This window comes from Oenanthe melanoleuca, chromosome 1, assembly GCF_029582105.1.
Source record: "Oenanthe melanoleuca isolate GR-GAL-2019-014 chromosome 1, OMel1.0, whole genome shotgun sequence".
Taxonomy (NCBI): Eukaryota; Metazoa; Chordata; class Aves; order Passeriformes; family Muscicapidae; genus Oenanthe; species Oenanthe melanoleuca.
Window position 1 is genome coordinate 19,859,672 of NC_079333.1, and position 22,105 is coordinate 19,881,776.

At 39.3% G+C, this 22,105-nt stretch overlaps 1 protein-coding gene across 5 annotated transcripts in view; it reads left to right on the plus strand.

Moving 5' to 3' along the window:
• CMSS1 (cms1 ribosomal small subunit homolog) overlaps positions 1–21,721 on the plus strand; it is a 216,551-nt gene extending 194,830 nt beyond the window's left edge. For all 5 annotated transcript variants that reach the window (XM_056483752.1, XM_056483761.1, XM_056483786.1 and 2 more), the window contains 9 exons: positions 3,315–3,415; positions 8,010–8,081; positions 10,505–10,634; positions 13,265–13,324; positions 14,016–14,118; positions 15,553–15,613; positions 16,440–16,527; positions 18,151–18,239; positions 21,486–21,721. In XM_056483752.1, the coding sequence (XP_056339727.1) occupies positions 3,315–3,415; positions 8,010–8,081; positions 10,505–10,634; positions 13,265–13,324; positions 14,016–14,118; positions 15,553–15,613; positions 16,440–16,527; positions 18,151–18,239; positions 21,486–21,569 (788 nt within the window). In that variant the 3' untranslated portion in view covers positions 21,570–21,721. The remainder of the gene's footprint in view (positions 1–3,314; positions 3,416–8,009; positions 8,082–10,504; positions 10,635–13,264; positions 13,325–14,015; positions 14,119–15,552; positions 15,614–16,439; positions 16,528–18,150; positions 18,240–21,485) is intronic.
• The last annotated feature ends 384 nt before the right edge of the window (positions 21,722–22,105 follow it).

The window sequence follows — 22,105 nt, forward strand, 5'->3', positions numbered from 1 at the left end:
GAGAATTGCTGCGCTGAACAGCAGCACCCTGCAAGCAGTGTGTGCTGTCAGCACCTGCCTGCCCACTCCTTTGCACCTCAAGCCAGATGAAAGTCAACTTTGTACTAATCAATTAGGTTCTGCATTTTCACCAGCTTATTATTAAGGAAGGATTTGTGAATTCTTCTGTTCTGGCAGAGAGAGGTCTGCTGGGAAGCTCAACACCTTGAAGCAGAGCGAACAGTGCTGGTCTGGTACAGACATGTTTGTGATCTGTGAGCTTCTGCATTTATTTGCATCAAGTTATGATTTATTTTGTGAATAACCCCGCTGACATCAAGGTAACTATTTGCAGAGAAAGGTACACAGTTTAATGTAAGCATGGTTGGCAGAGTCTGGCTTGTGGTACTTTATGCCTGCAACAAAATGCTCCTGTCATCACAAGAGCTGACATGGTGTCACAAATAATTACAGCTTGAGACGAGCTCCTGGGATGCAGGTGTTTGTTTGTGGAATAGATAGAAAGTTCTCCAGTTATAGGAAATAAAGATACTCAGGTACTGCAGAAAGATGCTCAAATTTGAATTGATGTTTGTTGAGCCTGAGTCTGTGCCCTCTTCTCTCATTTCTTGTTGAGAGCAGAGGACGTTGCACCGTGAAGAGCTGTCCAAAACTCAAATGAGCAGTGAACAGGTGGTGGGTGCATTGTCAGGCTATTTCAGATCATGGAAACCATTTGTCCAGTTTTAGATTGCTATTGCTAGCAGCATGTCTTTCAGTTGTGAGAAAGAGAAGAGGTTATTTAAGACTTACACGACTCCTGTTTGCCTTTCAGACCATGCCAAGTGGGATTTCAGAAGGAATGCTTGCAGATCACAGACAGCTTCCCCTGAATCTATTTGATGCAATTCTCATTTCTTTCCAATGTGAAACATTGGAAGAAGCTCACACAGCAGTTCAGTTCAGTGAAACAAATTCATTTTGGAGTGGGTGTTTGGGGCTCAAGCACAGTGGGAAAGAGGGAAGAAGAGGCAATTCTGATTTTTTGGTGTGCTTCATTTATATCATCTCTCCACAGCCTGCTTCAATGCAGTGTGTCCAAGACCCCAGGGGTATGGAGCTGGTGTGTGTTAAAGCTGGTCACTCTCTCAGTATCTCTGGAGTCAGGGCAAATGAGACAGAAGTCAGATGGGTCCTTAAACACAGAAGTTGCCCTACCAAAATACATAAATATGTATTTTGTACAACAAAGCAGAATAGATTGGCCAGAGGAAGGGTGATCCACAGGGAAACAAGCCCATGGTAATGGCCAGTGGTAACACTGAATTACCAAGACACCTTTTAAACTTTCTGGACTATGCTGAATGATGTGATTTTCAGCTTCTTCTAATGAAGTGTTGTATCTGAGATTCCAAAGTGGCTGGAGGATGTAAGTTCTCAGTACCTTTGGAGAGGAATAGGCAGGAAAGTTCTGTTGCTGTGCAGGGACAGCCATATGATACAGGGGCACTTGGACATCCTCAAGAGGAAGATACTTGCTCTGTAATGTAAAGAAAAGCTTTGTCCCACAAACTTAAAGCTTTCCTGTTCACCTGCTGCCATGTGTTGGGCTGTACAGGAATAGGCACATCATTTCTACATGGGCTCTGGCACTCATGTGGCCACAGTCCATTCAGCTCTGATTTGAGGCTGTGCCTGCAAGGGGAATGAAACAGCTAGATCAGCTGAGCTGCAATGTTCGCTTCCTGCACACATTCATTTTCATGCTGAATTCCTATTTTAAGACTGCAGAATGTCTTCATCCTATGTTGAGATGCAAACAAATGCTGTCATTTCTTCCATGGTGTTTGTTTTGGTCTTAATTAAGTTCATTAATATATTTATCTACCCTCTTCACTTGAGAGTCTCTTAGTTGTACTGAACAGAAAACAAATTCTCTTCTCAGTTGCTGCTCTCTTTCTAAAGCTCTTGTGGTTTGCCAAGAATCAAGTTTATATCAAGTAAGATTTCCTGACAAATGACATCCAACCTGCTAAAATAGTCCTTAATTTTCTTTACTATCTTTCAACTTCCTAAACTTTTTTGAACTCCTAAGAGCCATCAGAATCCAACTTTAGGGTGCTGACTGTTACACAGGTTTTTCAGGGTGTGTAAAAGGAGGGAAGATTATGAGATGGCATCTTTCCAGGGATAAATATGCACCTATTTTGTTACCATTCTGTCACATCAGGATTTTTAAAGCCACTGCCTTATTGCTACATAATATATAATTCTGTATTTGTGGATAAATAGAGATTCTTCCCTCCTCTCTTTCATCTCTTTATTTACCTTTCACTTAAATACTTTTGCATATTTTTCACTATCCTTTCACTTACCTTTTTTCAGTAGATAGCTATTTCAACATGGAATTTTACCAGCTATAAGTGATTTTCTCTCTCTCATGTTCTCAGTTTACTCTGCTCACAACTAGTGATTTCAAAGATATAGTTTATCATCTCTACTTGGAGTGATGCTTAAGAAATCCTTCTATTCCTCTCTTTTCAAAATAATAATCTTGAAGCTGTGAATTTACAGTTTTGGAATACAGGAGATGGTAGTAATGTCTGAATACCTCTTGGGCAGAAATATTCCAGTTACAGAAGTTGAAATAATTCAGTTTGATGGATAATAACACTTCTGGCAATAATCAGGGAAGTAACTCAGTCCCCAGTAGAAATGTCTGTGTTTGAATACATCTGAATCATTATTATAATGCTGTTGGAGGGAGCTGTTGCTATGCATTTATTTTTTCCCCAGTCTCTCTGTGGATAAAAGAGATGGAGAATGGGTAGAGATACCTGAATTTAAATAGTTGTCTTTTAAAACATAAGTGTGTTTTAGTCTCATGGACATTCTGCTCAAACTTTGGGAGTGATGCCTTTGTCTAATTATTGCTGAAGTAAGAGAGACAATTAAAATGTACTTGCAGGAAAAGTGTGCATATTTTTTATAGTAGAACATTTTACCTGTCTTGTAATTTTTCCTCTTTAATGTGTGCCAGTAAGGCATGTGGGAGCTTGGAATGGGGATTTCGTGCATTTTTGTATGTATTGTTTGGATTTATCTTTTTCCTTCATCTGCAAGACTTGTTTTAGTAAGAGGAAATAACTTTATTTTGAAAGATATTAGCAAACTTAGCAAGAATGATGTATTTGTTAGAGCTGTATTTATTGCCAGTCATGAGATTGTGTTATTGTGACAACCTTACAGCTAGAGATTTTATCCCTGTTTTTGAATGCAAAGATGGATAGATGGATTTGAAAACAATAACAAAAACTCTTCTTTTTTCTGGTTAGATCCTTCAGACGATGAAGCTATTGAAAAAGCAAGTGAAAACAGGACAGCAGCATGTCAAGATCCAGATTCCAAACCTGCTGTGAAAAAGAAAAGAAAGCAGGTTTGTAAATTAAGCAATTGTTTAGCACAGTGATGATAAAACATAGGGAAACATAATGTCCTTTTTTTCAGTAAGGGGACAGTTTTCTTCACTCTCTCTGATCTATTCATGTATCATGTTGCCTTGTTTGGAAATGATCATATTCTAGTGGATTTCAGCAATAACTTCACACTTGTTTTGTGTGAGTTGAGATTGCTGTCCTACCAAGTGACTGTCCAGTGGATGATGCTACTGAGTATCCTCCCCTGCATTTTTCTCCCTTTCCCCCCCCACACAAAGTCTGGAAAGCTATACTTACTTGTTATACAGATTCTCTACCCAAGCATGTCCCCAGTTCAAGGTCCAAGTGAAAAAGAATTTAGGTCTTCATGGACTGATGTTTTCTTACCCTTGCACTGCTAAAACCTTTATTTAATCCAAGAGGAACTGTGTTACTCAGCATTACATGGAATATGCCAAGGAACAGGCAGCATCACCCCAGTTTGAGGGAAAAAGTCATCTAGAGGTCAGTTGATTTTAAGAAATTTCTTGTTTGAAGGTAAATTTGTTCTGCCTTCCTCAAACCACCCAGGAGAATCAACTGAGTGGCTGTCAGAGAGCTAAAATTACATTGGAAGCTATCTCTCCTTGAGGTTATGGATATTAATTTTGACCCCTAGGTCAATAGTAAATTCACTCTGTAATGCCTAGGCAATTGCCCAAGTGAAAGCCATTTGCAATGTTCTTTTTTTATAACAGAGCAGTGTAAACAACATGGTAGCAATTACTGTGCTTTTGAATGTCTTTCCAAAGAGACCAAAGGTGAAGTGATCCAAATATCTGAATGAGATCAATTTTTTGATTAGGAAAGAGAACCAAGCAGAGAACCAGGAGAAAGCTGTATTGCCTTTGTACATGCTCTACCAGGGAGTCAGATGCTGAGGAGTAAAAATTCTTATGGAGTTACTTTTTATCACCATTTTCACTTAGACATTTTGAAGTAGGTTAAGACACATTGTTTGGAAGTGTTGCTTGACCCTTTTTATGAAAACATTAGAAAGGATACCCAACACAAGTTACTTGCCAAGGTAGCCTGGGACTGCTCAGCTGTAGCAGAACACCTGCCACTGGTCTTTCTGTCAAAGATTGTCAGCCTTCATGTTGGAATGAGTTTAGATGTGAAACTGCAAGAAGGAAATGCTTTATGGGAGCTGGAAGTTGTGGATGGGTTATTGGCTGTCTTTTAGACATACAAAATCAGAGTTCTTGATGGAAAGCTGGTGTTTTTGTAGTTCTGGTGCAAATAACAAAACCCATTTCACTCATGCCTGCCTAATTCAGAGGCTGGAAGCTGTTCTGCAATGGGCTTGGCACCTTAAAGCCTGTCACGAGACAAGAGTTATGATCATCCATGTTCCCAGTCTGCAGGCTGTCCTCTGGCTTCCAGTGAGATGAATGATCTGTCTCCAATCTGAGTGACACAGTGATGTGTTTATTTTGTCACAAACTCCAAAAGTCAGAGTATGTGGCTGACCTGGAATGTAAACTTTCACACACATGCAAGACTGTTTTCACTCTAGACTTGAATTTCCCATAATTTTGGCAATGTGCAAAGAAAAAAAAAGCATGTTAGAAATATAATACAGGAAATATTTTATGTTCTGTGTATGATTAACAAACAAGGAATTTATGACATTTTAGCTCATAAATCACTGGTCTCAGCACAGATTTCCTGTTTTCTGCAATTTAAGAATTTCCGTGTAAAAATAGTATAAAAACACAGAGCACAAGGGAGCTGTGTCAAAAAAAGTAGTTATCTGCTTTGTGTCTTGCATAAGAAAAGCATGCAAATGACCTTAAGGGTGGCATGCAAAGAGCTATTGCATGAGTAGGTAGGCAGCTAATGCTTGGATAAGGGTCAGAAGTTCAAAATAGATCAGATGCTGAAATATTTTAGACTGCAGATCATCAAAGATGTGTAAGTTTACAACCATTCACCACCATGAAGTTTCTTTTTTTATGTCTTTATTTTTAATGTCTGAGTAAGATGGATTCACTGTTGCTGGACTAATCATATACTATGCTTACATATATATATATATATATATATATATATATATATATATATGTAGTGTAAAGGAGGCAATTTTGATTCTTAATATGCTTCTCTAAAGAAGCAAGGCCTTTACTACAAGCCTGCTGTGTGCTTGTACTGCCTGCTGTGTGTTTCTGTGGCTGTTGAAAGAAAGGGTTACATACTGCCTTCAAAAAGGAAGCCATGGCATTTGGTAGTACTTTCAAACATTTGAATGAAGGCTTAGCAGTGAGAAGTTTTTTCTTTCAGAGAAATCTTTTCTGCTTTGTCATACATTTCAATCATTTCTCATACAGATACCAGTTGGGAGTGTTTGCAGAGTTATGTAGAGCAGTTCATGATGCATAAGAAGGGAGAAATGGCCCCAAAGTGAATGAGTGACATTTTTCAGTATGTTCAGGAAGAGTGGTAGCACCACTGGGAAAGGGAACCATCATACTCTACTGCAGGACAGAGATTGGGATTTTTTGATTGCTTGTAGGTAGCCCTTGACTGAAGCAATCCAAAGGCTTGATCTCTGCATAAAAGATGATGTTCATCATAGAATTTATTATTGAAACACCTGGCAAATGGCCTTTAAGTATCTATGGACAGCTGGGATGTGTAAGAGTAGAGCAGAGGGTAGCTCTGTTTCAGTCTCAATGTCTGGGAATGCTAATGGTAGGGATAGGAATGAAGAAACGTATGGTGGTGTTTTAAAAACACTTGAATCAGAGTCAGGACAGATTTTTAAAATAGCAACAAACCAAAAATAAAGCCAAAATACTTACATTAACTCTGAAACAATTTTGTTAATTTAAGTGAGTTTCCACTGGCAGTCATTCTCTTAATTTCTAGTGAAGATAATTTCTGTTTATACATGAGAAAAATCATGGGATCACAGAAGATCTCTGTTGTTGAGGCAAAACATAATCCCTATCACAACTTCTCATGGGTTTTGATGCAGGCTGCATTACATTCCAGCCCTAGCTCTAGAGTGCTTTGCTAATTGTAGCAAGCCCCCAGCCAAATCTTCCTTGGTAATTCCTAAGTTTCATTTCAATCCTCAACCAGTTTCAGAGCCACTGCTGTACAATATTACCACCTTTACAAGGGCAGTGACTGTGGATGCATCACAGCACAGAAAGCAAGAGGCTATTTATTTGTGTTGGGCATGGTGGTTGCCTGTTTTAATAGCTAATTTAGCAAGGGGAGTGGGGAGGAGAAGAGAAATGTAGGCATAATATGAACAATTAAACCTCAATAAATGCTTCTGATAAGGCTGTGAGAGTGGGTTTGGAAAGGCAGGAGTGTGCTGGGTTGGGTCATTTTGCTCCAGTTGCTGTGAAGTGTCCTGTTAAGGTGGAGCAGTGCAAGGAGGGCTCAGGGCCCAGACACTCTGAACTTCTGTTGGCTTTCCTTTGGCCATCTTGGGGGAAGGGAGAAAAGGAACAGCTTCTCTGATTTTCAGCTAAGCTCCCTTTCCTGCTGATACTTTTCTTTCAGGCTTTCCCCAGGGAGGAGTGCTGGATTTGCTGTTCCTGAGCTTTTTAATGCTCCATGTGATGAGTCTTCTCCACATTTTCTCACAAGAGCAGAGTTTTCCAGCCAGATGCATCATAGTAGCATGGAGCTTTTTCCTGCAGCTCAGCCTATTTTCCCATTACTCTTCATCAAGTCACTTACTAAGTTCCAAAGTCTGTCTATGTAGATAAATGTGCATTTCCATTAGGTAGAAGGCCCTGAGAAGGCAAAAGAAAAGACAATTGCTACACTCAAAACAAGAGAAGTCTGTGCCTCACTTCCTCTGATTTGGACAATTTTAAGTGGCTAAGAACAAATCCTAGCCCTAGATTATGTGAACAGGGACTCTGGTACAAATGGACCAATTCAGCCTGTTCACTCAGGCACAAAAAAGGGTTAATGATAGCAGCGCATGTTGGATTATTCTGAAATGAACCATGTATTTTTTCTCGTGTATATTTGACCCTTCCTGCTATGAGGAGACAAAGCAAGAATGGGGTAGGACAAATTTGAAACAAGTTTTCCTAAATGTTGCATTACAACTGTAGAAGGAACTCTAGTGCATGATTGTTTCCAATTAATCTTGTCCAGTTCCATGTTATTTTTTACCATCTGGATGCTCACCTTACACCCAGTTATTTTAGAACATTACTGGCAAAGTTTAGAAAAATTATCATTCACAATAGATGAGATTAAAAATATAAATTTAGTGGTAGATTTTGTTCATATTTTCCTCCTGATTTTTTTTTTTAAGTATCAAAACCTGCTTTTCACCATTTTATGGAATTATGACTACATCCTGAATGTTTCAATTTTCTCTTCTTTTATTCCCTCTCTTGGTTGCAACAACAATCTAAATTCCAAAATTACTTTATGTACATATAACCTAAGCATATGATTCCTGTTTTAATTGTTTTTTCCTAGCCCAGCATTATAGTTTCTGTATCTCCTCTTACCTCCTTTGCCTTCCTGTGGTAACTTTTTTTCCTACTTCTTTTTTTTTAATGTGTTTTGCAGCCTACAGAGTGTTTTTTAAATCAGCCTGAAGAAAAGCAAGAGAGCACTGTGAAGGCAAAGAAGAGGAAGAAGGTATGAGATGTTTGGGCTCTGGGCAATGGGTTTATATGCTACTACAAGATGCAGAATGGGGACAACCCCATGATGATGATAAGTAATATGGTCATAATATTGCAGCCTCCTTTAGAGAAGAAGAGAAATTCCTAATTTTTAAACCTTACTCAAGATATCTATTCCCAACCTTACCTGTGGCATTGTGTCTGTATTCCACTCAAGAGTTGTGTATGTCTACCCAACTTGCAAATGTTGCCCACCAGGAAAGGGCGACTGTAGGGAAGAAAGGTGAAATTTCAGTTGCTGCAGGATCTGACCCATTCCCACACTGTGGTCAGGCTCCAGCTGCTGTTACATCTTTTGAGCCAAGGACTGTCCTTGCTCACTCTTTTCCTCATAGCATAAGTATATAAATAAATACTCTGTATTGTTGCTCTGGCCGAGCTCCATCCTCACCCACAACAACAAACACACCCTGAAGTACAAATGGAGATTATATGGCACCAGGCAAGTTAATTGTCTTTCTGTAGGGGGATTGACTGTAAATAGTTGGCTCACTCACAAGGCTGAGGGGTGGCCTTTTTGAGTTATGTTAGCCCTCTTAATCATCCAGGGAATGGGAAGCTGGAAGAGTGGGATTTTGCTTTCAATGTGGCTCTGTCAGAGTAAGTGCAGTACTTACTCCACTGGAGCCAGAGTGAAGGCATGCCCTGGCAGAGGCTGGCAGACCCACCTAGCAAGAAACCCCATTCTGAGGCAAACAGCAGCTGCTTACTTACACCTTTGCTTTCAGTGGGCCACTGAGCTGACTTACACAGCCTGTCCAAAATCCCACTGGCAAAGATTTATTAGGTTGATCTGTGGCTTCCAAACAAAATGCTGTCTCCAAAAGTAAGGAAAAGGGGGGAAAGCCCTGTTGTTTTAACCATCTGGAATGAATTGGAAGAAAAATAATAAAACTTCCTGCATGAGGAACATTTCCCCACAGCTCTCCATGAAGGTAGAGGGTTTGCTCAGGTGTCCTTGCTCTTGCTCTTAAAGAATTTCTCATTGTATCAGGCTTTTCCCCTCCAGAGGGCAGTAATTTTTCTAAAGGAACAAAGTGCTCTCATTGGAGTGTTTGGGCTGTATTGGGCAAGAGGGAGAGACAGAGTGGCAGGGAATGGAAGAGAGGAGGGTGTAGCTGCTGAGATGCAGTGAGGGAAAGAATGGATGGAAGAAGGTGACATTACAATTCCTGCCATACCTCTCTTCAAAATCTCCATTGATTTTTGCTGTCCTGAACCTTAACCTACCAAACTGAAGGTACCCACCATCCCTTCAAAGCTGCCAAAAATTCTTCTAGACCCACTCATCTCTGTGAAATCCCAGTTTGCCTCAAAAACACAGACCCTTTTGCTTCATCCTAACCACACCCTTCTGCTCCTTTTCACGTCTAGACTTATGCTACCATGTGTCCCCTTGATGATGAGTTCAGTTTAGCTTACACAGCTGAGAAAACTTAACCTGTCCTTTCAAAAATTAAACACATCACAGCGAGAACTAGAAAGGCATCACATTCTTGTCATTCTCTCCAGACTGCCTCTATCCTTGCAAATTTGCTCTTTTCTTAAATACTTAAAATTTGCTTCTCTTTTATGCTGGCAGATCAGTCAATGGGAGCCTTGGGCTACTCTACCCACGTGTTCCATTTAACTATGGCAAAAAATGCAGCAATTCTTTCACTTCGGTGAGAATTCAGACCTGTTACATGGTAACCTCTCTAAGGCATAAAACACAATCATTATGGACTCATGTTCAGTGTCTAAAAATTAGTGATTTTTAAAAAAAAATTATACATTGTGGGAGAACAAAGCAGCTGTGAATTTTTGCTGCGTCACCTGTGGTTTTGTTGTTTTAGCTTATTTTCATCATCCTGACATGATATTCTGTGAATAAAGGTAACCATCTTCCCTTCCTAATATAGATAGATAGTTACCCTGTTTAAATCAAAATATAACCACATCATATATTATCACTTGTTTCCTGCTGTTATTCCTGAAGAATAATACACTCAAACAAATTATGAAAAAAAATCCAGAATTTTCAAACTGATACTAAAGTGTAGCAATAACAAAACTCAAAAAACAGCTTTCATGTTTTTATGTTTTTATTACAGCAGCATTTCAGGTGAGTGCACAAGACTTTTCATGTTCAGGCTCACAGACCATCTTGTCCAAGTATCTCAACTTGCATCTGAAGTCTGCATTCCCTCTAAAGATACAGGGAATCTTGTCCCATTGTAAGATGTTTTTCCAATTAAGCCATAATTAAACTGATATAACTGTACAAAGTTATGGAGAAACATTTATTTAGGGTGTTGTTAGCTAGCCAAAGAACTATATAGAAATATAGAAATATATAGAAATATCGCATTAACCTGTTTTACTTGGGTTTTTTAGAAGAAGATTTCTGATGTTCTGCAAAAATCTGCTCCAAAACCTGGGGTCCCTGCAGATCTACAAAATCTGCTTACTCAACATTTTGGTGAAAACCGTTCTGTGATTGAAATAGAGGAATTACAGCTGTCGGGTAACTTATCCTATATTTAATATATAAATAATATTTTCTTCATGATACTATTGACTTCTTTTTCTGCAGAAGAAAAAAGATTTTGGGGACAGAAATTGAGTTGTACTTTTTAATTAAAATATTTCCTTATATTTCTTTTTTACTGTTTATTAATTTGCTATTTAAGTTGAAGTGTTAGTTTCTTTTTAATAAATGTGAGGTTTTTTGGAGTAATGGAAATGAAACATTATTTAAATGTCTCTTTTTATTATAAAGTATTCATTTCTGGAGCTCACTTTACTGATAGAAATTTTGTGATTCCTGATAGTAGCTCCCAAGTGCTATGAGAGATGTATTTTGTTCCTGGGATGATCTGAGTCAGTTCAGATGCATAATAAGGGGCTGACAGAAACAGACAAAGAAATAATGAGGCATCATTCTCATATGGATATGAGGTGTTGCATGCAGTGGTTTTTCAGGAGGTGGTCTGAATTTTGGTCCATGTGTGAAGTGACCAAGTTTTAGCCATGAGGACCCTCTTTTTTGTTCCCTGTATGCTGCAACCAGTTAAAAGCCAGATAGGAAATGCAGAAAGCAGGACAGAGCAGGCTTGGCTTCTGTCAATTGGAGGTTGCACTGGAGATGATGGCAGTGTTGAACTCTGCCTCCTCTGTGCAGACAGAGGCACTGTCCAATATTTGTTGGTGGGGCTCATCAAGAGCAGCAGCCTGGTAACCAACCTGCATTCACCTTTGGGACTTCTTGAACTGTCAGTGACCTGTGTCCAGTGTAGAGGCCTTCTAGCCCAGCAGTGTTTTTTCTTTTTTAATGCATAAGCCTGTCTCTCTAGGTAAATGGGCTCTTCCTTAATCCCCATGATTCTAGGTGGACCCTTCTTTATTTCTGTGGGGCAGTCTCAGCTTTGTTACTGGATGAAGAAAACCTGGAGAAGTCCCATATAGATTTCTTAGAAAACCTTGTGTTAAGTATTTTTTGGCATAAAAGGTTTTAGGAAATAATAAATTGCTTTGGTTTCTTTCTTATTAAAAGAGCCCTTTGGGCTTCTGAAGTGACCCATTTCCATATGTGTTGGATGGAGGTATTTTTCCTTAATTTTTTTGCTGGGAGTTGAAGGCTTGGAGTGCCAAGGAGTTTATGAACTTGTACAGCTGTCAAGTCATTCACGTCAAAGCACTGAGTAAATAACAACAGCTACTTTGGAGCTGTGTGTTCCTGTTCACTGACAGAGTGCAGAAGGTCAGGGTTGGTCAGAAAGTCAGCAATGTCTCTTGCTGCAGTCTGGAGCTGTGTGTTTCTTCCCCCTCTCTGAAACATCTATTTAAAACTGCTGTAAATGCTGCAGTGTTGCTGGACTGTTGGTGAGGAGTCAGTGGCTGAAGCTGTGTCCTTCAGAAAGGATCTCTTGAACTGTCAGGCATTAGTGAGACCATGTATTCAGATCAGCCCCTGCCTGTCCCAACCAGCATCAAGTGCATCTTTTAAACATGATTTTTAAACTAAATCAGCTGCTGATCCTTCAGTTGCACATATTCATTTCCTTTGAAGCTTGAGTTCCAATAAATGTCAGTCTCAGGTTTTAATAGGAATAAGTGCAAAATAAAAGTTTTTAGCAATACAGGACTTCAGCCAGGCATTGGCTACAAACCAAATTTGTCACACTGTCTGTTCTGATGAAGATCTTGGATTGATGCTTTCAGCATTAGCACAGTGCACCATCCATATGAACATGAATAACATCTTTGAAGAAACCTCCTTAGTTTAGAAAATGTATCAGCAAACATCCATGGACACCTTGAGAGGCTGTGCTTCATGCAAGATGTAAACAAATATGTAAGTCTTTAAAGACAGAAGAATTGTTAATCCTCTACAGAAGCATATTGTTCCATCAGGCAAAGAGCCCTTAAGAACAGTGGCAAGTTTTCAGACCATGGAATTTTAATCACCTTTATAAGAATTTTGATTTTCTATATAGGCATGAGAAAGGACCTTCCAAAGAACCTGTTAGGATTTTCATTGCCATTATATAATGTTAAATGGCATATCTGCCACAGATTTCCTAGTTAACAGTGAGCAGGGAAAAGGAGTTCAACAGGAAATGGAGGAAGAGAAAGGCACTGAAATGCAGTGGAGATGTTGCTGTTAGAGTGGATATAGTTAGGTGGATTATCACAGTATGAAAGGCCAGAAGGTGAACAACCTTACTGCCAGGTAGATTATGGGTAGGTTCTTACATTTACACAGTATGAATTATTTGGGGGATGTACAAACATATTTCATCATCAGTACATTGGAGGAACAGTCTAGGAATCTCAGCTTTTGGCTGAGGCTTTGATTCATTGTGGCAAAGACATATGAAAACTTTCTTTAAAGCATGTGATCACACAGCCCTATGTACAAGGTTTCAGGCTGGGAGAAAAAAAAAGAAATTGCAATTCAGAGTTGTTGCCTTCATTGACTTAATCCATATAAAGTTTCTTCTACATTAATTTTTGTTACAGAAATAATAATTTATTGATGATGGATTTATGAAGTTGGGATTTCATCAATATAACTAGTGGTAATGTTGCAAACATGTATTCTCCCTTTGCTATTAAAATACATCAACAAAAATATTTTTTCTATGTTTTCAGATTCCTGTTTTTTGCCAGCCAATGATCTTACACACAGTTTTTCTTCATACCTGAAGGAAAGTGAGTTTAAATGTTGGTCTGGGTGAGATGAAAGATGTATGAAAAATATTGTTAAGACAATATTATTGCATTTTTATATGTATCTCCAAATATTGTTTATCATGAAATATTAATAACTTTAAAGCTTTTAAATTATTTTTTTATGACAGGGATTGTTCTTCTGGGTTTTCTTTATGGGTTTTTTTTTTATCAGAAGGGTTCTGGGCTTTCTTTTACTTGCTAGGGATTATTTATCAGTAATTTATTGTGGCTTCACGAGTAGGTGTTTGTATTATCTTACAATAAAAGTCCTGCAGCTGTCTGCTGACATGAACTAAGAGAATTTTTATTCATTTGTATATTTATATAGAACTTCTGGTCTGGTAGATGTTTCTTTGCAGTTGATTTTCTCTGATACAAATTGCCATATATGGCAAATGAAGACAATGGGCTCATCACCTTAAAAACTGTTGATTATTAATGCTTATCTAGTTTGTTCAGTTATGTGATATTTCTGTATTTTATTTTTTTGGGGCTTTTCGTTTTCCAGTTTCTCAGCCATGACTAAATGCAAAAGTGTTGCCAGAGTTCCAGACCTCAAAGGAGTCAGCATGTGTGTTCTTGCTGCTGGCTACCATTCATCATGTACTCTAGTAATTTAAAATTGTGGCATGTGGTACTTTGTGTGGGTACAAGGGCTTTTCCATTGCAGTCTGTCCTAAGTGGGCGAAGCTCCGGAGAAGCCACAAGGAGAAGAAGTCGGTGGTGATACTGGTTCTCTGCAGCTCTGCCCTTCGCTCCTTGGAACTCATCAAGTATGTCAATAGCAAATGCTCTGTTGAGGTTGGCAGTCAGTCAGGAGTTTTGTCTTGGAACCACAGGCAAAAAGGCAAAACTGGGACACTGTCCTGTGCTAGCCAGCAAGTTCACTGACTCAAACTGATGAAATATCCCTTCCTTCTATAAACTTTGGGAGCGTGGTGTTCCGTTTTGGACTGAAATAATGCTCAGTGCTTCAGTTGCCTGGGAAGTGTTACTTTTGTTAAAAACCAAAAGTGAAGTGTAACCAATTTAGGGGAAACGTGGAATGTTACACTTGGGAACCCAGTAAGCCCATAAGGTGTCATGATCCACCACTAGAAGTCATGGCTTTGCACCAAAGGCAGCGAGGACATGGCATTTCAGGGCCTCAGATGCCAAGGTGTGTCTGGCCTGAGTGCCTCCAGGTCTGTGTCAGTGTTCTCAGCTGGCTCAGGATGGCAAAACTGCAGGGCAGAGATGACAATTTTCAGTGTGCCCTGTCCCGCTTTTTTTCCTGTTCTCTATCCTCCCCTTCTCATGCCAGAAGTTTTGATGACTCTGAATTGATGGATACCGCAAAATTTTATGGTTGTCTTCTATGTCTTGACCCTACTTCCTGTGATTATCTGTCAGTACAAAATGAGATGGAGATTTGGGATGTTTGATTCTATGACATAGATATAAGCATAGATAAGGCAGATAAGTGCCTGTTGTGCATGCAGAAACTAGCACCTGAGACTTAAGTGGTTTAGATGTAGATAAACCTTTAGCTTTGCAAATTAAAAATTTGTTGTGCAGCATGCAGAGCAAGCTGCCTTAAATGACATTCAGCAAATACTGATTATGTTGTCTCCTGTTGGATGAATACAGAACATAGAGTTGCTTTTGAGTGCCAAAATGGAGTGTCAGAAAAAGAAGTCAAGGTTTCTAACAAATTAATTTGGTTAACTGGAATTTGAACAATCTCTGCAGTAAAGACAGAGGCAGCCTAGGTTTTCCCAGCAGCCATGCTGCAGGAAGACTGTAAAATGTAGATCAGTCCATACACAGATCCTTCCTTTTGTGCACACACACTCACATATTCGTTAATACCTCTATCTCAATAAATGAACTTTTTTTTAATTAAGATTTTGTGATTAACCAGTTTTGAACTAAGCTAGCTGTGAAAGCACACAATATTAAATATTATCTGAAAATCTATCTAAACAATATTGCCCCCTACTGATATCTTCCATTGTGTCTGTCCAGTTGTTGATCTCTGTTGATGAGTAGCAAATATGAATGTACACAGTATTCAAGTACAACCAGGGTTCACTGAGGGACTGTGTGTGTCTCAAACATATCGAGAAATGCTTGAGAAAGTTAGTTTTTCTTTCCTCATGTGTGGTCTTAAGCCCAGCCCTGCTTCTTGTATTTCATTGTTATTTTTTTTTTTTTTTTCTTGCTAGGTCAATGACAGCTTTTAAAGGAGATTGCAGAGTCCTTAAGTTGTTTGCAAAGCACATAAAGGTAGGGAATTTTAATAGAGCAAGTAAACAGCTAAGTAGTGTGATATGATTTTCTTTTTGAATCCTTTGGCAGTAGTGCCTTTCATGCAGTGTTTATATGAAGTTCCATCCTTTAGGTAATGCTTCCTTTGGTAACTCATTGCTGCAGTGTAAGGAATTTCACTAAGCACCATCTCCAGTAGCTCTTGTGCAGAATGTAGATGCTTGTGCATCTGCTGAGTTTCACTGTTCCACATTCCCACCAAGTGCCAAATGCCAGAAGGCTCACACACACAGGTCTGTGGCAGCAAACTGTACCAGCACCCACATTTGGATTCTGAAAATTGAATGCCTGGATCTCCAGTATCCATACCTGTGAAAAAGGACAAATTATAGGGGTGTTGGGAATAATGAGTGGACACCTGGCCTTTGATATAAATGCTGTCAAACATGCAAATGTCATTTGCTTTATTTCACCTTTTTTCCAGTATCTTCATCTTGAAGGACTTCAGAGTTAATTCAAATTTTTCAGTATTCCAGAGAATTTGTTCAAATGCTGAAGGAATCTTGCTGTTCTCACCTCCAGAAATAGTTGGTGCAATAGCAGATTTTCAAAGTTAAAAAAGATTGAACTTCTAGAGAAGTGCAATGCCCAGATGGTTTGTTATATTTCTTAAACTTTATTCCACATATAATCGTCTGACAGTTTGAAAGACAAATATCATTTTTACTTGATGGTGTTCTAGAAAGAAATACAATGAGATCTTGAATTTATTTCCAAATCCTTGAGAGGAAATTTTAAAACAATTATGGTTTTACTGTGATTTGTCTTTCTCTCTTCAAATTAGATAAAGGAACAAATGAATATGTTGGAGAAAGGTGTGTTCCACATTGGAGTTGGAACTCCTGGAAGAGTAAAGGCACTAGTAGAGCAAGGTAGGAGAACAAGGAGAGCTTCTTCCCTAGGTATTTTATATTTGGTCTAATGAGAAGTAAAACTTTGACTGTTTTTTATAGGTTGACATGAACATGTAGATTTGGGTAGCAAACTATATGGTTCTATTTCTTCACTTGTGCTGTGTCAGTCAAAACAAGGTCAAAGTTATAGTACTTTGTTTTATGATCACTTTAAGCTGGCATAAACCAGTATTAGCAGAGAAAGGCAGAGTAATGCTTCCTGTCACCCACCAGTCTGTGCTTATTCCCCCTTCCTGCTCCCTGTGCAAGCCCAAGAGTCTGCTTGGCAGCTCAGTGAAATGACCCCAATTAAACCAAAACCTGTGTGCACACAAAATCAGGTAATTAGCAGGCAGAGGTGGGGGAGTTCCTCTTTTGGCAGGAATACTGATTTATGTTGACTTGAAAGTGATTGCAAAACCACAGTGTGAGCTTGAAAACTCCAGGAAACCAAACACTGCAAGTGGATCAAAAGGAAATAGTGGCAGAAGTCACTGTATTATATGTTGCTCTGAGCTCAGTGTAAATTTTTGTGAGGGGTGGATGGAAGATCTGCTTGCTGATTTGTTCTTATTTCTCATTTGCCTATAATAAAATTAATTATTCTCTATAAATCTTTTCCCAAATTTTGAGTATTTTTACTTGGTAGATAATATGTTCACAAAGAAAAAGAAACAACAAAATGACAAGATGATAGGGCAATTCTTTCCATTCCTCCTATGCAAGACACTGTCTTGCTCTGACTGTGGTCTTTTGTCAGGGACTGGCAGTGGTTTGGGACTCTATTGCTCCTTCCAAAAGAATGCAGGACTAACATAATTTTGTTGTTTCCACCAACATTACATGTTAGTGCTCAGCACAGCACCACATTGCCATGAGAGTGGTGAGGCCCTGGAACAGGTTTCCCAGAGAAGCTGTGGATGCCCCATCCCTGGAAGTGTTAAATTTTATCCCAAGCTCTAGTTCTTTATTGATGGTTTAGTGTTGCAGATCCAGGTCACTTAGAGAAGGGAGAGAAGTCAAAACTGATGGGAAAAAATGGTGGGTGCTGGGCATCCTGTAGAAGACTAGGGAAAAAATAGGAGGACAGCTGAAAAGCAAATTCAGAAAGGACCTTTTTTTTTTTCACCACCATTTATTTGAAGAATAAAGGAATTCTTCAGCAGCACCACTGACCTGACTCATATTCACATAGCACCCTGTCCTGTAAATTGCTGAACACTGCCTGTTCTGTTAACATCAATTTTAAGGTTAGGATCCTTGTAACTTACCAGTGACATCAGCTGTGGAAATTCAGCTCCTGTGGTTTCATCAAGAGGAAGCTTGAGGAATTACTTTCTGGCAGGAAAAGCTAAGCTCTTGACAAGTCTGGCAACAGTAGTTATTCTGCTTTTGTGTTTATCTTCCAAAAAGGCATGGGATTATGTGGCTAAGGGAGTTTGCAGTGTCAGTGCATTAGTTTTCCAACCAGCAAATGCAGTACTTAAGTGTTCAAAGATTAGTTTCCTTGGAAACAGACAGCAAAAGATGTAAAAGCCAAAAACCATTTTGATAAGTACATGTCATATAATCTTGGTAGTGAAATTTATGTTGCCTTTTTAGATGCCCTGTGCTTGAACTCCACGAAATATATGATTCTGGATTGGAACTGGAGAGATCAGAAACTGAGGAGAATGGTGGACATCCCTGAGGTATTGTATAAGCACCTGTATATATTATATTCTGTGTATTCATTACTTGTGTTGGTAGTTCTCAGGTCTTGGTCAGTAAAGTTTTCTTTTTGTAAAGCTGTCTTCAGTGATAAATGAACACAAAGAAGTTCACATTGACTGAGAAGTCTGTACTCTCCAGTCTCAAAACTATCTCCTGAAAGAATTTTTCCTTTGTTGTTGCAAGTCACAGCTGTGACTTCTATGGTTGTGCTGTGAGATTTTTCTGTTTATGCTCAATGGATGTTCTACCTGTCCCCAGGAAGTTCCCTTAGTGGGAGGATTTTGTGCAGAGTCCTAGACCTCAGCAAATGAGAGATGGGCATCCCCAATTGTGTGAAATTTAACAAGGGAAACTGCTGGATTCTGCACCTGGGATGGGGCAGCCCTGGCTGCACGGACAGACTGGGGAATGAGATGCTGGAAAGCAGCACCATGGAAAGGGACCTGGGGGTCCTGGTGGATGGGAAGTTGAACCTGAGTCAGCAGTGCCCCGGAGCCAGGAGGGCCAACCCTGTCCTGGGGGCATCAGGCACAGCATCACAGCCAGGCAAGGGAGGGATTGTCCTGCTCTGCTCTGAGCTGGGGCATCCTCACCTCCAGTGCTGGGGGCAGCTCTGGGGCCACAATAGAAGATGGAGAAGGGCCCTGAGGGGGAGCCGTGTGAGGAGGGGCTGGGGGCACTTGGTCTGTTCAGCCTGGAGGAGACTGAGGGGAGAGCTCAGTGCAGTTACAGCTTCTTGTGAGGGTGAGAGCAGGGGCACTGATCTCTGCAGTGATCAGTGACAGGAATTGAGGGAGTGGCCTGAAGCTGTGTCAGGGGAGGTTTAAGTTGGATATTAGGAAGAGGTTCTTCACCCAGAGGCTGGTTGGACACTGGAACAGGCTCCCCAGGGAAGTGCTCACAAAACCAAGCCTGACAGAGTTCAAGAAGTGTTTGAACAGTGCTCTCAGGCACAGGGTGACTCTTGGGGTGTCTTGTGCAGAGGCAGGAGTTGGACTTGATCCTTGTGGGTCTCTTCCAACTCAGCATATTCTCTGTGATTCAGTGAAAAGTTTCCTTAAAAACTAAACAAAGCTATGGCCAAACATCTATGTTCCTCCACCTGAGAGTAAGATGACATCATAAATCTACAGACAGTTCTCTTGGCTTTTTCCTTTTCTTTCTTGTTTTTTTTTTTTTTCTTTTTTGTTTTATTTTGACAGGAGGTAGGGTACAAACAACTTAGAGCCATCCATCATTTGTACACTCCTTCTAAAATAATTTCCAATTCTTTCCAGTTCTGTAATCCAGCTTTTATATTTCTTGCTGTAACAAGATACGTTTACAGCATTTTGTGGGGCATCACCTATTTCTAGTCAGATGAAGGGGAAGTTTCCTCTATTAATGCTTGTTAGAAAACTCTCAATTTTCTGCAGTGTCTTCAGGTTTTGGACATTTAGAGCAGGCCCATATACATACAAGGAATCTCCAGGGAAAATGGCTTCTTTTGCATATAGACATTAAGCTGTTTCACAATTGAAACAAATTATCAGTCCTTAATCCATCTATGTACTTGTCTAAATATTTGAATGTGCTGTATTTTACAGCCCCACATACACAAAACAAAAAAACATACATTGAAGAAATAAAGTAGTAAAAAAAAAAACAACCTGCCTTTGACTTTTTGGAGGCAAGGAGGCTCCCTCTTGTGGTTAATACATAAAGCTTTTTGTTATATGGTGCTTGCACTTACCTGTAAGCTTTTTAAAGAACAGAAAACATGAAATCACAGGCAGTACAGTACAAAACCACAGGCAGTACAAAACTTATTGATGGCAGTGGGATGGATTTTTAAGTCATCAGAAGTCAATAATCAGAAGTCAATATCCATAAAGTAGACCATACGTGATCCACCTCCAAAAAATGAAGATTATGTGGCCAGTATTTCATTTTGGGCTATTGCAAACCTCAGTTATACCTTTCAGCTCACTGTAGGCAGCATCATAGCAGTTCTGTGTGTCTGTCTAGAAATACAGGCCAAAAGTTGTAACTTCCAAGTCTGTTCTATTAAGGCAAAATCATAAGCCTATCTTAGCATAAAAAGTTAAAGTTTAGTTCAAATTAAATCCAGGTAAGTAAGAACATTACACCATCATATATTGTGTTAGGATAAGCAATAGATATTTATGTGTGATTAAAGAATAGTGAATATATAATTACAGAAAAGTCTTCAAACTGCCCTTGACTCAGGTAACACATTATAGAGGAAGCTGGAGCTTTATAACTGGATATCTTACAGGTATTTATCTCACTGCAGACATCAGGCAGATTCCTTAAAGTTATGTATAAGGAATGTCAACAGCAAAACACCCAAAAAAGTTTTGGTCATAAGGCATCTTAACACCACATATAAACCAATGGGATATTCTAGCAACTTTTGGGCTTCAAATATGGAAAACAGTCTTAGCCAGCTTTTCTGATTGAAAATGTGCTAAGTTTTAGACTTCATGGAAACAAAAGGCTTGTGAGAAATGGACTTGTGATAGAAGGTCACAAATGAACCTTTGTATAGCACATCCAGTCTGAAATTGAGGCTGGCTGAGCTTTCTTACATCATTTACTCCTCTGCAAAGTGGAAGCATGAAAGCATATAATCCTGAGAGAAAACCTGCTAACAATTTATTTGCAAGTGGTAAGAGAGAGCTATAAGGAAACTGTGGACTAGCCATGATGATAAAGAATCTTGTGTTCCCTCTGAAATATGTAGTCAATATTTGCTCTGTACTACATTTGCTTTATCTTTAGATAAGCCATAAGCTCCAGCCATATCAGTGTCATAAACCAAAGTACTTTGTATGCAGCAGGGCAGACCTGACCTTCATGCTCACTTTCATTCAGGTGTCTCAGACACAGACAGGGCTGTGCCTGTTGCACTGCCCTTGATCTGCTTTATGCCACTTGTTACTCTGGAGAAGTCCTGCAGGGATTCTGCAGCCCAGGATGGGCTTTTTGCTGTGGTGTGCTTTATCAACTCTGCCAATGACAACCTTTCTGTAGCCATGTGAAATGGGACTTCAGGGCTGCAGGGCAAATGATGGGTATTTTTAAAAATGGAAACCTTCCAGAGGACCTTGTATAGGAATTGCTTCTTTAATTTCTAGTCCTGTAGTAAGGTGCTGAGTAAATAAACAATGGTATAATTATCAGTAACTTCTTATGCTTTCTTTGATTTTTGTTTTCTTCAGATAAAGAAAGAAACAATTGATCTACTGGAGAAGAGTATTATAAAGCTGTGCAGAGATGGATCTGTGAAGCTGGGACTCTTTTAATGAATTTACCAACAAGGAAGTAATTTGCAGCTGCATTTTACTATTATCCTGCCTACAACTGAATTTTGACTTTTCAGAGGTCTTAATACAGAAGGCACATTGCAACTTTTTCTGAGATTTCTTTTAATAAAAACCCAGAAGTTTTGTTTGTAGTTCTAGTATTATTTTTATTGCAGGAACAATGTCATACAGAAATCAGAGTTACAGTACTTTCACCTATCAGATTTACTGCTATATGTCACTAGTAAGACTTTGAAAATGAGCAGACATGGATGTGAAAGTCTTTGCACAGCTCAGTTTTCTGTTCCCTCCCTGTGCTGTCCCAAATGAGACACATATTTCTCTCATGAAAGTGGTAATGTAGTTCTTGCCCTTGGGCGCCTTTGAAAAAGTATGAATTTCAGAAACGTGTTAAAAATAGTATTTTCCACCTATCTGTTTTAGAGCTGGCCAAGTGCTGCTTTTTGCTTTCACATGATAAATTATCTGTATATTATACTGAGATTTTATTTTGGTTAAACTGTTCAAGTGTGCAA